Source organism: Rousettus aegyptiacus, unplaced genomic scaffold, assembly GCF_014176215.1.
Source record: "Rousettus aegyptiacus isolate mRouAeg1 unplaced genomic scaffold, mRouAeg1.p scaffold_m13_p_16, whole genome shotgun sequence".
Classification (NCBI taxonomy): domain Eukaryota; kingdom Metazoa; phylum Chordata; class Mammalia; order Chiroptera; family Pteropodidae; genus Rousettus; species Rousettus aegyptiacus.
In genome coordinates, this window is record NW_023416291.1 from 51,881,380 (window position 1) to 51,895,538 (window position 14,159).

The 14,159-nt window shown below is 60.1% G+C and overlaps 1 protein-coding gene across 1 annotated transcript; it reads left to right on the forward strand.

Annotated features, from left to right (window-relative positions):
* Positions 1–5,215: 5,215 nt before the first annotated feature.
* On the forward strand, positions 5,216–9,909 carry LOC107511441 (protein diaphanous homolog 1). Its single transcript, XM_016145790.2, has 4 exons — positions 5,216–5,379; positions 6,855–6,927; positions 7,569–7,659; positions 8,184–9,909. Exons 2-4 carry the CDS (start codon positions 6,858–6,860, stop codon positions 8,722–8,724), a joined length of 702 nt encoding a protein of 233 aa, XP_016001276.2. The 5' UTR covers positions 5,216–5,379; positions 6,855–6,857; the 3' UTR covers positions 8,725–9,909.
* Positions 9,910–14,159: the final 4,250 nt, after the last annotated feature.

The window sequence follows — 14,159 nt, forward strand, 5'->3', positions numbered from 1 at the left end:
GCGGACTGAGTCACCGCAACAGCCCTTGGGGTGACGCCGCTGGAGGACAGCGCGCAGGGGATGCGGCTGCTAAGGGGGTGTGCGGAGGGGGCTTCGGAGGTGCCCGGCTCAGTTATGGAAGAGGCCTTGGGCCCCGGAGGAGGGCACGGGGGAGAGCGACGGAGAAAGACATGGCAGAGATGGGCGCGGAAAGAAGAGACAGACTCGGGGAAATAGACGCACAGACATGCACAGAGGCAGAGGCAGTCAGAGGAGGACAGCGGGGCCCAGGGAGGGGCCCGCAGAGATGTCGGGCCAGGGGGCCGCCGTGCCCCACCCCCTCCCCGCCCCCTGTGCCCACCTGGTGGCGCCCGAGAGCCACGTTCCGCGCCACAGCCAGCGCTGCTGGGCCCCTCCTGCTGCCCGAGTCCCTCTCCCTAGACCTGCGGTTCCCCCACGGGTCTGCCAGCAGGAGGCTCTGGGCCCCAGGGAGGAGGGACCGAGGTGGAGGCTGGAACGGAGGAGCCCCCCCAACCCGGCTCCCCCAGGCCAAAGCCCTAGGTCATGCGCGCGAGTCTCAGGTGCACACCTGTGCTGCACCGGCCAGCGCCCACGTGTATCCCTTCGAAGTGCGTGCGTCCGCACCGGTCTTGGAGCGTGTGTTCGCGTGCGCCCCTGTGTGTGTCTGGGCAGGAGGGGTGACTCCGTGTGTCGTGTCTGTGCACAGGAACCTGCCACTGCCTTCTCCGGGCGCCTTCCCTGGCAGTTCTGCATTGAGTCATCCAAGGAACTCGAGGCCTGAAACATGTACGGGGCACTTCCTGGGGCCCGGAGTCCTCCGTGGAAACCCCGGGTAAACGCTCCGTGGAGAGGCGAGGACGCGTGTTCGTGGAGCCGACCGAGCAAGACTGAGGCCTTTCTTAGCCAAAGACCAGTGTGTCCATCTTCTAAAGTAGCTTCTCCGCTGTCGGGGACCTTTCTCACGTACAAATTAGATCATGACAGTCTCGCTCCAAAGCCTCGCACGGCTCCTCATTTGCCCTTAGAAGAAAGTCCGAACCTGTCCCTGTTTCCTTCGCAAAGCCACTCTCCCCACGCCACATTCTGCTTTGGGCACCCCCCCCTCCCCCGCCAGGTGGAGAGGTACCTGAGCCCTCCTGCTAGCTCAGGCCTGCCCAGTTCCAGGGGCTCTGCTCCGCCTTCCTGCGTGGCCGTGGGGGCGTGGCTTCTTGCTGCGGGCCTCAATTTTCTCTTCTGAGAAACGGGGGAGCAACAGTACCAACCTCATAGGATTGGTGGCAGGCACCCAATGGGATGACGTCCTAAAGCACAAAGGGATGCCGTTTGCTTTTTCCAAAGCCTTTTCAGCCTCTCCCTGGGGGGAACCTTGGCAAACAGCTGCCTTGGGACTCACTTTCTTGATCAAAACAAGGGTACAAAGTAAGTACTGTTACTGGTCCGCAGAGGACAAAGCTGGCCTTTGGGGCTCAGTGGGTGCATCGGCCCTGGCAGGGACTGTAGGGAATTCACATCCTGTCCATGGAGGGCCCACGCTGCCATGTGGACTGGGGACTCGGCGAGGCACCAACTTCTTATGTGGAAACTCTCATTTACCAATTCTTTTTAAAAAACATCGTATGGGCCTCTGGGCTTGCAGTTCACGAGGGACAATTCTAGATAAGAAACTTATCTAGAATTGTTGCAAGAGGCCAAGCATCTGTGATCCCGGAATTCAGCCATGTTCAGTGGCTGCGTCACCCCCGGGGTCAAGTTGGCACGGCACCCACCCTCCCTCCCTCCCTCCCTATCTGCCTGCGGACTGGGCCATGCAGGTACTCAGAGGACCCACAATCTCTGGCCCGTTTTAAAAACCTGTTCTGGTCACATCCCATTGATTCTCTGAACTCCCTCACACCTCCCCCAACATTCCTTTGCCCCCTCAGCCAGCCGGAAGTGATGTGTGTTGATTGTCACTTGGAACCCTGACCCTTATACTAGAGAGCCCTCCAATTCTAGAATGTTCAGGATATTCTGGGAGGAGCGAATACTCTGAGGACCTAGAACTCCAGGCCTTTCGGGATGCTGGGTGTCTGTGGTTTTGGTGAACTGCGGTTCTGAGCTTCTCCACTTCCAGCACTCAGGGGTTCTCCAGCTTGTCCCTGTCTGCCTGGCTCTTCCATAATTGTTCGTGACAGATAATAGTGTCTCCAGGCAGAAACCATGGTTCCTCTAATCCAGCGGCCCAGGCAGAGGGCCTGCTGCCCACAGCCACCTGGCTTTCCCTAACAGCTTAATGAGAAAGTCAGAATTAATTGGAACTGGCACCCAACACTCACAGGGCTCAGCGTGGCCGGCTTGGTGTCCATATGTTAAAGCCGACTGTCCCTGGGCCTTGCTCTGATCTGTTCTAGACACCAAGTGTGACATGCAAGTCCCAGAGCTTGGCCTGGCAAGGGAGGTGGCTGGGGCTGGCCTGGTTCTGCAGGTAGAGCCAGCCTGCCCATCTTACCTGGAGAGAGTACACACCCCCGTTCCCCCACTTCCCCTCTCTGGGCCTCAGTTTCCCAACTTCATTCGATGACATATCTTCACAGTTTGCTGTGGGTTAGATGTACATCACTCAGCATGTGCACTGTGCTATATAACCTGTCCTCCGACACACCGGTGGGCTCCCGGAGGGATCTAGGTGGCCTATCATTTCAATAGCTATTCAGAGAGATCACCCCATTTCACACTCAGAACCCCAATGTGCAAGATGGCTCTTCCCCAATCCCCACCCACACAGTTATCGAACTCGTTCATCTTCAGCAACCTGATAGGCTTACTTTAAAAGTGTATTTCATAGTAGCTGTATTTCATATCTGGTTTACTATGAGTGAGAACGAGCTTCCTCTCATGGTTAGAAGAGACTCTTTTTCCTTTTAAAAAATTGTTCATGTCTTTTGTCTCTTTTTCTTTTGGTTTGTTGGTCCTTATTGATTTCTGGGAGCTTTTTACACATTAAAGAAATCAGCCTTTTGTCTATCATGTTTCGGAGAAGACTCTCCTTGACTTTGTTGACCTGGTATGTATGTGCGTGTGTGTGTGTAAGAATTTTATATTTGTACATAGTCAGTTAATTACAGGCTTCAAAGTTTAGTGTCATGCTTCAATAAACTAGGGTTATTATTTTTAAGTCCCATGGTTTCTTCTAGTAGTTTTATAGTTTTGATTTGTTTTGTTTTGTTTTGTTTTGTTTTTCTGGGAGGGGAGATCTGCCTGGGATTTACTTTGCTTTTAGCCACCTTTAAAATCTCTTTCTAAAATCTGATAAGCTGCACAGTCAGTGAACAACAGCATGGCGCTGAAGCCAGGTGGCTAAGGTTCAAATCCTGGCTCTGCTGTTTTTCACCGTGTATCCTCAAGGAAGTCACTTACTCTCTCTCTGCCTCAGTTTACTCATCTGTAAAATGAGAGATAATGGAGACATTTGAGAATTAAGGGAAGCATTCCATTTTTTAAATCGAGTACCTAGAAGACCACCTGTCACTTAGTAGCAGGGCTTTTCCTGTCTGATAATTTTGTTTTTATTTGCTTTTTTCGAAGAGTGAAATTGCCTTTCTTTCTGATTATTCTCTCAGCACAGCCAATTATGAGTGACTGTGCTGAATTCAGGGACACTTCTAAGTGCTCTACCATCACAGCAAACCCACCGGGGAGAGGGGACCAGCGAGGCCCAAGGAGGAACTTCCGAAAGTCAAGGTCAAGATTAGCGCCCACGCTCTGTCCACTGCCCTGCTCTGGCCTCACTGTCCCTCCCTCCCTCCCGGCCACTGCTGGAGGAAGAGTTCGCAATGGGCTCCATCTTAAATGGCTTCTAAGTGCAGACTTTGAATCATCAAGGTCAAGCCCGCATCCTGGATGCCCAGAACTGGTCAGTCCTGTCCTGGCGGCTATGGCAGTGGGACGAGCGGACAGCAATCAGGGAAGGCTTTCAGGAAGAAGGTGCTTGGGTACATGCTCCTGGACAGACAGGCAGCACCTGAGGAAGGGGTTGCGAGGGTGAGGGGGGCAGCATGGAAGTGGGGGTGGGTGAGCCCCTGCTCACAAGCCTCCCATGGCCTCCGTTGGCCATGGCCTTGTCCCCCGCCTTTCCCGACTAGGCACACACTGAACCATGTAGCCAGCGACTATGGGCGTGTTGAACCCCTATTCATCTGCCGACATCCTAGCTCCAGCGCCCACCCATCTGGGAAGCCATCCTCACCTGCTGGCCCTTCCCAGCATGGGGTCTCGCCTACTGCAGCCCTGACCCCACTGGGCTGGGAGTGTCTGTGTCCTCAGCCTCAAGGGCAGGGTCCTCGGCCGTGATTTCTGTGGTGCCAGGCATTCAGCACCCCAGCCCAGACACAGAGTAGGCGTTCGCTGAATGTGTCTCGAAGGAAATAAGGGAATAAATGAATGAGTGGTGACCCCTTCTGCCCAGAGCCCTCCAGGCCCCCACCTCCCTGGGGCGAAGCCCAAGTCCTCCCAGAAGCCCACGCGGCTCTGCACGAGCTGCCCCGTCCCCTGCCTGCCCTCCCCTCCTCCCTGTCCCCCACGCTGGCTCTGCTCCAGCCACCCAGGCCTCCTCGCTGCTCTTCTAATGAGCCCAGTTGAGTCCTGCCCCAGGGCCTTTGCACAGTCTGTTTCCAGCCCAGCCCACAGTACTCGTGATTCATGACCTTTTGCATGGCTGGCTCACTCCCTCTCCTTCAGAACTGAACTCAAATGCCATCTCCTCCGGGAGACCTCCCTTGACCTTCATTCATCTCTAGGAGAGCCACCAGTCTGCCTCCTTTTTCTCTCCCTCGGATGCATTGTGTATTTACGTATTTATCTTTATGATGTGTATCCTTTTTGTGCCTTTTGTTCGCAGGCATCCCTGGCGATTCCAGCAGATGCTAAATTTGTGTATAAATAGAGGGGCGTCTGTGCGTGGGGGCCGGGAGCCCCCCGTCGGCCCTTCCTGCGCGCCCCGCCCTCGCCGGGCCTCCGTCCTGCACACCGGGCGTGTCCGGGAGGGCGGGGCGCGGCAGGGGCGGGGGCGGGCGGCCGGGCCGGTCGGGCGGGTGCGCAGGGCGCGCGGGCCGGGGCCGCTGCGGAGCGCCCGGCGGGCGCCATGGAGGGGCTGCGGCGGGGCCTGTCGCGCTGGAAGCGCTACCACATCAAGGTGCACCTGGCGGACGAGGCGTTGCTGCTGCCGCTCACCGTGCGGCCGCGCGACACGCTCAGCGACCTGCGCGCGCAGCTGGTGGGCCAGGGCGTGAGCTCCTGGAAACGCACCTTCTACTACAACGCGCGGCGGCTGGACGACCACCAGACGGTGCGCGACGTGCGCCTGCAGGACGGCTCCGTGCTGCTGCTCGTCAGCGACCCCAGGTGGCCGGGGGCGGGCGTGGGGCCAGGGTCCTGGGGCGAGAGTGGGTCCGGGCTGGGAGGGGAGGGCCTGCCGGGGTCGGGCGGGCGTGAGGCAGGGCTGGGGGCAGACAGCGGGGCACCAGAGGGCCTGGCTGGGGTCCCAGGTGGACCGTGGGTCAGGTCAGGCAGGGCCCGGGACGGACGCGGGGGGCAAGAGGGCCTGGCTGCGCTCCAGGCGGGCGGGCTCCGCGCCCGTCTTGCCCCCTAGCACGCCTCGTCCAGCTCTGCTGCTGTGTGGCGGGCTGGCAGAGGATGGAGGGCGGGAGGGGGCCCTGAGTGCGGCCCGGAGGGCAGCTGGATGCCCCCCCGCCCCGCCCCCGCGACTTCCTCCTTTCCTCCTTCCCTGCGGCCGCTCCCGGCCTCCCCTTTCCCGGCCTCCGCGCGCTCCCCCTCTCTCCACGGTGCCGTCCTGGTGTTCCACGTCCTGTCATTCATTCTTTCTGCCTCCAGGGCTCTGTCCACTTCTGCGTCTGTCCATTGTCCTCCGTGCTGTTTTCTCTGTGTTTTTCTTCCTCTCTGCGTTTCTCCATCTTTGTCTCTCTGTCCATTTGTCTCGGTTTTCCTCTGTGTCTCTGTCTCTCTGAATCTCTCGTCCTCCATCCATCTCCTCCACCACCTCTGTCCACCCCTCACTCCCATTCCGATGCTCGCTGTCTCTACTCCAACCTGGCCATCTGGGTCCCCCGGGAAGTCTGCTGGCCAGAGAGCGGCATCTAGGCCGTGGGAACAGTGGAGGCTGGTGCTTGGTGAGTGAGACAATGAGGTGAGGGAGATGGGCCGGGGCTGGTCCCCGAGCCCCACACAGACACCACCTAGGAGGTGATGGGCAGGGGACACAGTGGAGCCATATGTGTCACCCTGGAGTTTATGGAGGTCACGCCGGCTGGAATCCTAGAGCAGGGGTCCCCAACCCCTGGTCTGTGGACCAGTCCCCGTCCGTGGCCTGTTAGGAACCGGGCCGCACAGCAGGACGTGAGTGGTGGGCGAGCGAGCGAAGCTCCATCTGCATTGGCGGCCGCTCCCCAGCGCGGGCATCACCGCCTCAGCCCCGCCGCAGATCATCAGGCGTTAGGTTCTCATAGGAGCGCCGGTCCCTGGTGCCACGAAGGTTGGGGACCGCTGCCCTAGAGGCTTCGTTCTGCCAAGCCTGGGGTGACGTTTTGAGAGCAGGAGCCTCAGTTGCTGCTCCTGGAGACTCAGTGTGTGTGTGGGTGTGTGTGCTTGGGGAGAGAGCCCGCCTCCCCAGGCCTTCAGAAGGGAGCGCCTCCGGGGGCAGGGGTGACAGTGGAATGGGAACCGATGGGGGTTTGGGACTTGGGGCTGGCAGAGGCCATTCTCCTACAAGGCCTGGCAGCTGGATGACACATAAATGTCCCCATACCATGCTCATCATTCGATATACAGGAAGCATTTATTGAATGCCTACTGTGTGCCAGGTCATGTGTTGGGCATTGGAACCCAGTGGTGACTCAGACAGACCAGGCCTGCCCTCGCAGAGCCCCCGGTCAGGTCAGTGGGGGAGAGAGACAAGAAACCAAATAAATATATGATTAACGTCAGCTTATAAGTAGGTGCCGTGTCCCTCTAACTCCCTGGGCAGGGTCTTGCCTCAGGACCTTTGCCCCGGCTGTTCCCTCAGCCTGGAATGTTTTCCTGCTCCTCCTCCCCCCCTCCCCCGTCGGCTCCTAGTGCCTTTGCTTCAGGTGCCACCGCAGGGCAGTCTGCCCTGACCACGCTGTTTCTGATGCATCCCGCAGACACCCCTCCCCCGCACTCCGCTTTACCTTTCTCCCTGGCACTTACCAGCTGACTTCTCTGCATCTGTATGGTTTTTCTGGCCCTATTCCTGTCCACTTCATGAGGGCCTCGTTGCCCACCCTGTTCCCTGCCGTGTCCCCAGTTCAGCGCCTGGCTTATAGTAGGTGCTCAGTGAGTATGCGGCATGCATCGTGTCTGGAGGGGAGGACGGGGCTGCTCGGGACACCCCCCTGGAGCCCTGGCCATGCCTGGGAGCCGGGGGGAGGGCATCCGGGCTGCAGGTGAATGCTGGGAGGTGTGAGAAGATGCTTGGGCTGGACACTAAGCAGGCAGGGAGGCCTTGAGGGCTGCATTTGGCCTGCAACCTGTGCCTTTCTGTCCCCCGCTTTCAGGTAGTCTGGGTTGGAGGAGGCGGAGCCAGGACCAAGGGGACCGAAGATGCTGGCCGAAGGAGCAGGCTGCGGTGGGGGGCGCCGTCAGGGGGTAAGTCACTCCAGAGACCTCACGGATTGATGGGGAAAATGAAGCCCAGAGAGAAAGGACTCACCTGTTGACCGTCATCCCCCGAGCTTTTTGCCCCTTGGGCGAGGACGCTACCCTTGCCTTCTCCCTTACTTTTAGACTAATACGAATGATGTTCCCTGACTTGCTGTGTGATCTTGGGCGAGTCTCTCTGCCTCTCTGGGCTCTGCTTGCCTGCTCCTTACAATGAAAGGGCGGGGCTCTGGTTGGCAGGCTTGGCTTAATCCTGCTCTTTGCCTGCAATTCCTGTGACTGCCACTAAGCAGGTTTAAAAGACCCAGAATGGCCAGCCACCTGTGGCTAAGGGCTATCATTGTCCCTTCTGGAGGGCAGCCAGGGCCATCGGGAAGCTGGCTACAGGTGTCGCTGTGCACGTCGGTAAGGGATGTTGGGGAAAAGGGAAGGCAGCTTGGCCAGAGGGCTGGGGTTTTGTCGTCCCAACGGCCTAGATCGAGGTGGTCATCTGCGTCCTCCTGCTGTTCCAGGTTCTGGGTTCACAACCTGGTGGACAGTGAAACACTGGCCTGCCCAGCTGATGCCCACTGCCTTGGACCCTCCTGGTGGAGCCCCTCCCCCACACTGGCCCTGGACACCGCCGCCTCCTGCCCGCCCCCACCCCAGCCGGCCAGGCTGTGCTGTGTGACTCTGAGGCCATCCCAGCAGGATGGCCCCCTTTGGGGCCCCCAGTGCCCCATCTGCAGTGGGAGCACTGTGCCACCTCAGGAGGCTCCCGTGGGCGTCAGGATATCGCACAAAGAGAAGCATGGGGGCGAGGGGGGTGCGGGGCAGGACGCCCCCACCTGTACGCTCTCCGGCCACGCGTCTGCCCAGGCTATGCCCCCGCCTAAGGTACCGGCGGCGCCAACACACCTGGGATTCCCGCCTCCTCCAGGAAGTCTTCTCGGATGCCCTCCTGCCCAGCCAGCGAGCACCTTGTCCTCTTTCGGGCTCCCACGAGCCCCCACTACTGTGAACAGTCTTGGCTGCGGGGTGCAGCCAGGCCCTCAGGAAATCTCAGATGACTAAAGGTGGAGACTGGGGGCCTCCAGCCCTCTCCCAGTTCTCCAGTGACCCCCCCGTGTGCCACCCTTATCCCCAGACACCTCCCCACTTCATACCTGTTCCCCCCCCCAAGCGGCGCCCCCTTCCCCTTAAATCCCACTTCCTCTCCGCCTGCACAGCGTCGCCCAGCTGCGTCTGAAGGGCTCTGGTAGAGTCGTGGGGATCTGAGGGCTCCTGTGCCAGGTAGGGCTCTGAGGCACGCATGGGATGTGCTTTGTGGGGTATTCCAGGAGGGGTTTTGTGGGAAGTCTGGGTACGAGACCACCATAGAACGCCGGGCCTCAGTGGGATCTCCGACCTGCGGCCGCCTGGTGTCAGGTCCTTGGTGCAGACCCTGGGAGTGGGGGGACTCCAGGCAGGGGCGGGCGCAGGGCAGAGGTGCGGCGTCTGGGAGGAAACGATGTTCTAATGAAGAGCCGTGTTGGCCACAGGGCCCAGAGCAGGGCCAGGTGGGTAAGAACTCGTGACCGCGGGGAGGGCACCCTCAGACCATGCGTTCGCCCACTGCGGGGCTGGCGCCAGGCCTCTGGGCCCCGTTCACCTCCCCTCAGTGACGCCAGTGCAGGTACCTCCCTGGGCCACCAGGGGATGGGGGTAGACGGGGGACAGACAGTCAGCGGGAGAGAGGGCCCCCACTTCCCTCCTGCAGACAGCCGGAAGTGCAGCAGGGTGCCCTGGGGTGCTTAGTGCTGTCCCCCCATCCCCGCTGGGTGCCCAACCCAAGCCCAGGACCCAAAGACGCCAGTGCCTGCTCCTGGGTCTCCTAAAGCAGGGCCTCCAGCCTCCTTTTCCGCAGTGGGGAAACTGAGGCCTGTGGTGGTTCCCAGGCACCCAGGGCACACTGGGAGAGGCAGTGCAGGCCCTGCTCCTGCCTGGTTTGGGCCTCTGTGCGTCACTGGGTCATGCGCACATACCTGCCCATCCACCTGCACACACTCTGGAACCTGTTCCCCAGGGCCCAGCAGGAAAGTGGGGCTTTTAGCAGTCACCCCAACTCCGTGCCACGGTCTGCGCCACATCCTCACAGGGCCTTGATTTAGTGTAGGCTGCCAGCTGCACTTCTTAGGGCCAGTGGTGGCTGTGATTACGGCCCATTTTACAGATGGGACATCCAAGGTCACTGCCCTCCTGGCTGCTGGTCCAGCAGCCCCGGGCCCATGCGGGGGGGGGGGTCTCTGATGGAGGAAGGGGGGTGGGTTTCCTGCTTCTTGACTAGGGATGAGGTAGGGGAAAGCATTTTCTGGGCATTTTGACATTTAACAAACAGCATGCAAATTGAATGCAAATCACATGCAAATCGTCACCCGTTTCTTAAGCCTCGACAGCTCTGGCGTGTTCTGGAGTAATAATGTTGGACCTGTCTCAGGCGGTGCCTGGAGGCGGGAACAAAGCCTTTCCCTCCTGCCCTTGCCTTTTCCTTCCCTTCTGTTTTCCTTTCCTCCCCTCCATTTTCTCCTTCCTTCCTTCCTTCCTTCCTTCCTTCCTTCCTTCCTTCCTTCCTTCCTTCCTTCATTTCCTTCCTTCCTTCCTTCCTTTCTTCCCTCCTTCCTTCCCTTCTCCCTCTCCTTTCTCCCTTCCTTTTTTCCTGTTTTCTCTTCCTTCATATCATTCGTTGAAGGCCTCCCAGTCCTGAGATGAGCACAAACAGCAAAAGTGGCTCCCAGATGGGGAAACTGAGGCACGAGCCAGCCCTGATGTGCCAGAGCCACGTTGTGGAACGTGTCCCCTGCCAGGTGTCCTCATGGGCCAAAGTGGACAGTAACCTGTGACCCAAGGAGGAGAGATGACCGCGGCGGGCGCAGGCCTGACAGGGCTTGGTGGAGCGGAGGGGAACTGTCCCGGGCTTCTTGGCCTTGCGTGGCCGGCCAGCTGCCAAGCTGGGGTCTGGAGACGCCCCGCACTGACTCGCTCTGCTCCTGCAGTCTTCCCTCCTGCTACTCCGTCAGCATGTTCCCTGAATTCTGGCCACAGCCCTTCTGCCCCGTTTGCATGCCCTGCCGTCTCTGCAAGCTCCTATCCATCCCTCAAAACCCCAGCTCCAGTGCCCCTTCTTGGCACGGCCATTTCTGATCGTCTAAGAAGAGGCTCCGCCGCCCTCTGGGTTTCTGCTGCCCTACCTCCCTCCCTCTCCGGTCCGGCCCTGACCACTTGGGAGCCACGGTGCCACCGTCCTCTCTAACTTGATTTCAGCACGTGTCTGGTCGTTTTGTAGTTCTAGACGTTTGCATACGCTGTTCTCCACCCAGAATGCTCTTTCCAGTCTTTTTCACCTGGCGCACCCCTAACATTTCAAGGCCCTCCCCTAATGCCTCCGCTCCACGTGGGCTCTGCATCTCTCTCCAAGCCGCCGCTGGGTCCCGCGGCCTCCGTCCTCCTGGCCCACCCCTGGCCCACGGAACGGGAGTTCTGAGGAGTCGTCTCTGGGGCCTCCTAGGACCACTTGGGCCTAGGTACCAAGGGAACATCTAATCTCTCAGAGTGTGTTGAATAAAAGACTGAGAACAAAGTCAAGTTTCAGATCCGTGATGACCAAGCACTTCTTGCCCCGCCCTCTCGCTCACCCAGAGGCCTTTGCACAAGCCGTTCCCTCTGCCAGGAATGCCTTTCCCTTGACTCCTATTTTGGGGGACCCTAAGCCAGCTGCCTCCCGTCTCTGGCTTGCGAAACTGGACTGGGGGAAGCCTGCCCCCCACTCCCACCCCGGAGCCTCCCAGGCTCCTGGCTCCACCCCAGGAGCAAGTCTGGGCTGCAAGGAGTTTCGGGTGAGACTTGGCAGCCACCGACTCTCGCCGGGGCCCGAGGCGTCCTGGGGAGGGGCCGCTTCCCGCCTTGGCTGCCCACCCGGTTCGCGCTCCCAGAAGGTCAAGGGGACTCTTCCTGGGTGGCAGTAAATCCAGGCGGTTCCCAGAGGAGGCCTGTGTGGCCCAGAAACTGCAGGGGCCCAGACTCCCTGCCTCAGTCCCGCCGCCTGTCTGTCCCCCTCTCGCTCTTGCTCTCCCTGTGGGGCCCGGCCGGGTTCCGTCATCCCTAACTCTGTCCGTTTGTGCCACGGGCGATTATCAGCGCCGACTCTGCGCCTGGCCCGCGCCGGCTGCCGGAGACTCCGAGACAGACTCGGCTCCGGGCTGCGGGGCAGGCTGTGCACCGCACGAAAGCTCCCAGCCGAGGGGGTGACAGGGCCCCAGGACGGGGGCCCTTTTGTAATCCAGGCAAAGGCTCCCGTACAGGTTAGCGGTGGTCCCGACCCCCTTTCTCTCTCCCCCCCCCCACCCCCCCCCCCGTCTCTGCATCTTCCCGTGTCTTCTCCACACACCTGCTCCCTGCTCATCGCTTTCCGCGCTGCGTCTCTGTGTCTCTTCTCCGGCCTCTCTCCGGTAGCTGTGTCTGGGTTTCTCTGCCTCCATCTCTGCCTCTGTTTCCCTCCAGGTATCTGTTTCTCTAAGTCTCTCCATGTCCCTGTGTCTGTCTCTCATGTCCCCTATCACAAAGGACCCTGACACCCTGAGCATGACCTCTGGGGCTGCCGGGGCCATCCCCTTTGCAATCACTGGCTCGGCACCTCCGATCTGCAGGGCACTGGGGGCACTGTGGTGGCCGGACACCCAGCCGCGGGCCCTCGTGTGGCTAGCAGAAGAGACGGAAGCTGCAGGGCGGGGGGCCACTCCTGGGACCCCGGAAACTCCTCCTCTGAGCTGAGCCCACAGTCCTCCTCTGGGTGGTCCTTGTCCCTTCCTGGGCCTCAGTTTCCCCACCTGCCCGAGGACGGAGGTGTTTGGGGTGGCCAGACCAAGAACTGCTCACGTGGGATAGGCTGCGGGCTGGCAGAGGAATCCTGACTCATCCCCGTGACCGATGGGTTTGAAAGAATCTTCTGAGGGGAAAACAGTTGTAAGAAAAAAAAAAAAAAAAAAAACTTCCCAGAGCCCGGCCTGCTGTCTGACTCACCTGGGGTTAGAAACAGCCTCACTGCCAGCCCCCGGGTCACTGGGGAAACTTCCCCAGGCGGCCCCTAGCTGTCTACTGACGGCTGCTGGCCTCACTGTGAGGGCTCCAGGCCTAGGCCTGGGGGTGCCGGCTTGGCGCTGACCACACGTGCACTCTGAGCTCAGCCCGCCAACCCCTTGCCGGGCCCCACCGGGGAGGAGCCTCCGGGCCCCACTGGGGAGGAGCCTCCCAGCCCCGAGCACGTGCACTGTGCTCCTGCCCTGCGCCCAGGGCCCTCTCCCCGCCCCTCCCACGTCAGCCTCCACTTTGCAGTCCAGTGTGACTCCCCTGGGGAGACCCTAAAGAGGTCCCACTCCCCGGGTTTCATCCTCACGCCGTCCTGGTCTTTTCCTTGGCAGCATTAATTATTTAGACTATCGTTCATTCAGCGGGCATCGGGAAGGCTGGGGCGGGGTCTCGGATGGTCACCGCTGGATGGCACAGCATTTAATCACCCAGCGTGAGGGAGTGGGAGCCAGGAGCACCCTCCCCTCTCAGGCTGGGTGACGGTCCTTTGCCCAAGTCACTTGCCAGACTCCGGGGAGCCAAGGGGCACAGGGGCCCCGGATCGGCTTTCTGAGCACTCGGGCTCCTGCCACTGTGATAAATGGGGAAAATTCAGAATTAATTATCGACTGCCGAGCCGGCCCGATCTGGACAGATAAAGAGTGTCCTTGCGGCCGTGTGCCCAGCGCTTCTCAGGAGTTTATTAGAGGTTGGGAGGTGGCTGGCTGGGGGGGTCCCACGCCTGGCCCTGCCGGGCCACTGCGGGCAGTCGCGTTCCCTCTCTGAGCCTCAGTGCTGTCGTTTGGAAAAAGGGAGGAGGAAACATCCCCCTGTGTTGGGATGAATTCCTCGAGGGAGACACCTTGAGCTAATAGAGTGTCGCATGCAGTAGCTACCCAATAAATGCTGCAGGGTTTGTAAGGCGACCCTGGAGGACTAACCCTTCCTCGGCCCGGCCACTGGCAGAATCGAGCGAGGCCAGGGCCAGGGGCAGGAGCCTTTCCCAGAGGTAGATTTGTCTCCCTGAGACGGTGTGAGGCAGCAGATGGCAAACACGGGCTGGGTTGTAAGAACTGATGTTAACAACCACAAGGAACCGACTTCCTCTGAACCGCTTCCTCTTCCTTCCATTGCCCGCCCCACTGCAAGGGCACGGCGCCCCCTGCTGGGCAGTGCAAAGGCCCCGCGGCACCTTAGAATTCAAGTTCGCCCTGTGCACACGCGTGCACACGCACACACGCACGAGCACCTGCCGCAGGCATGTATATTTTGCACACACCTGGGGGCCTGCCCCACACGCCCCATGTCCCCACAGCAGTACCTGTGGGTTGCAGGTCGATCTCCCTCTAACCCCCAGCCTCACACACCAGCCCGCCCTCTGCCTGCAGTCCGGGAACCATCAGAGTGTC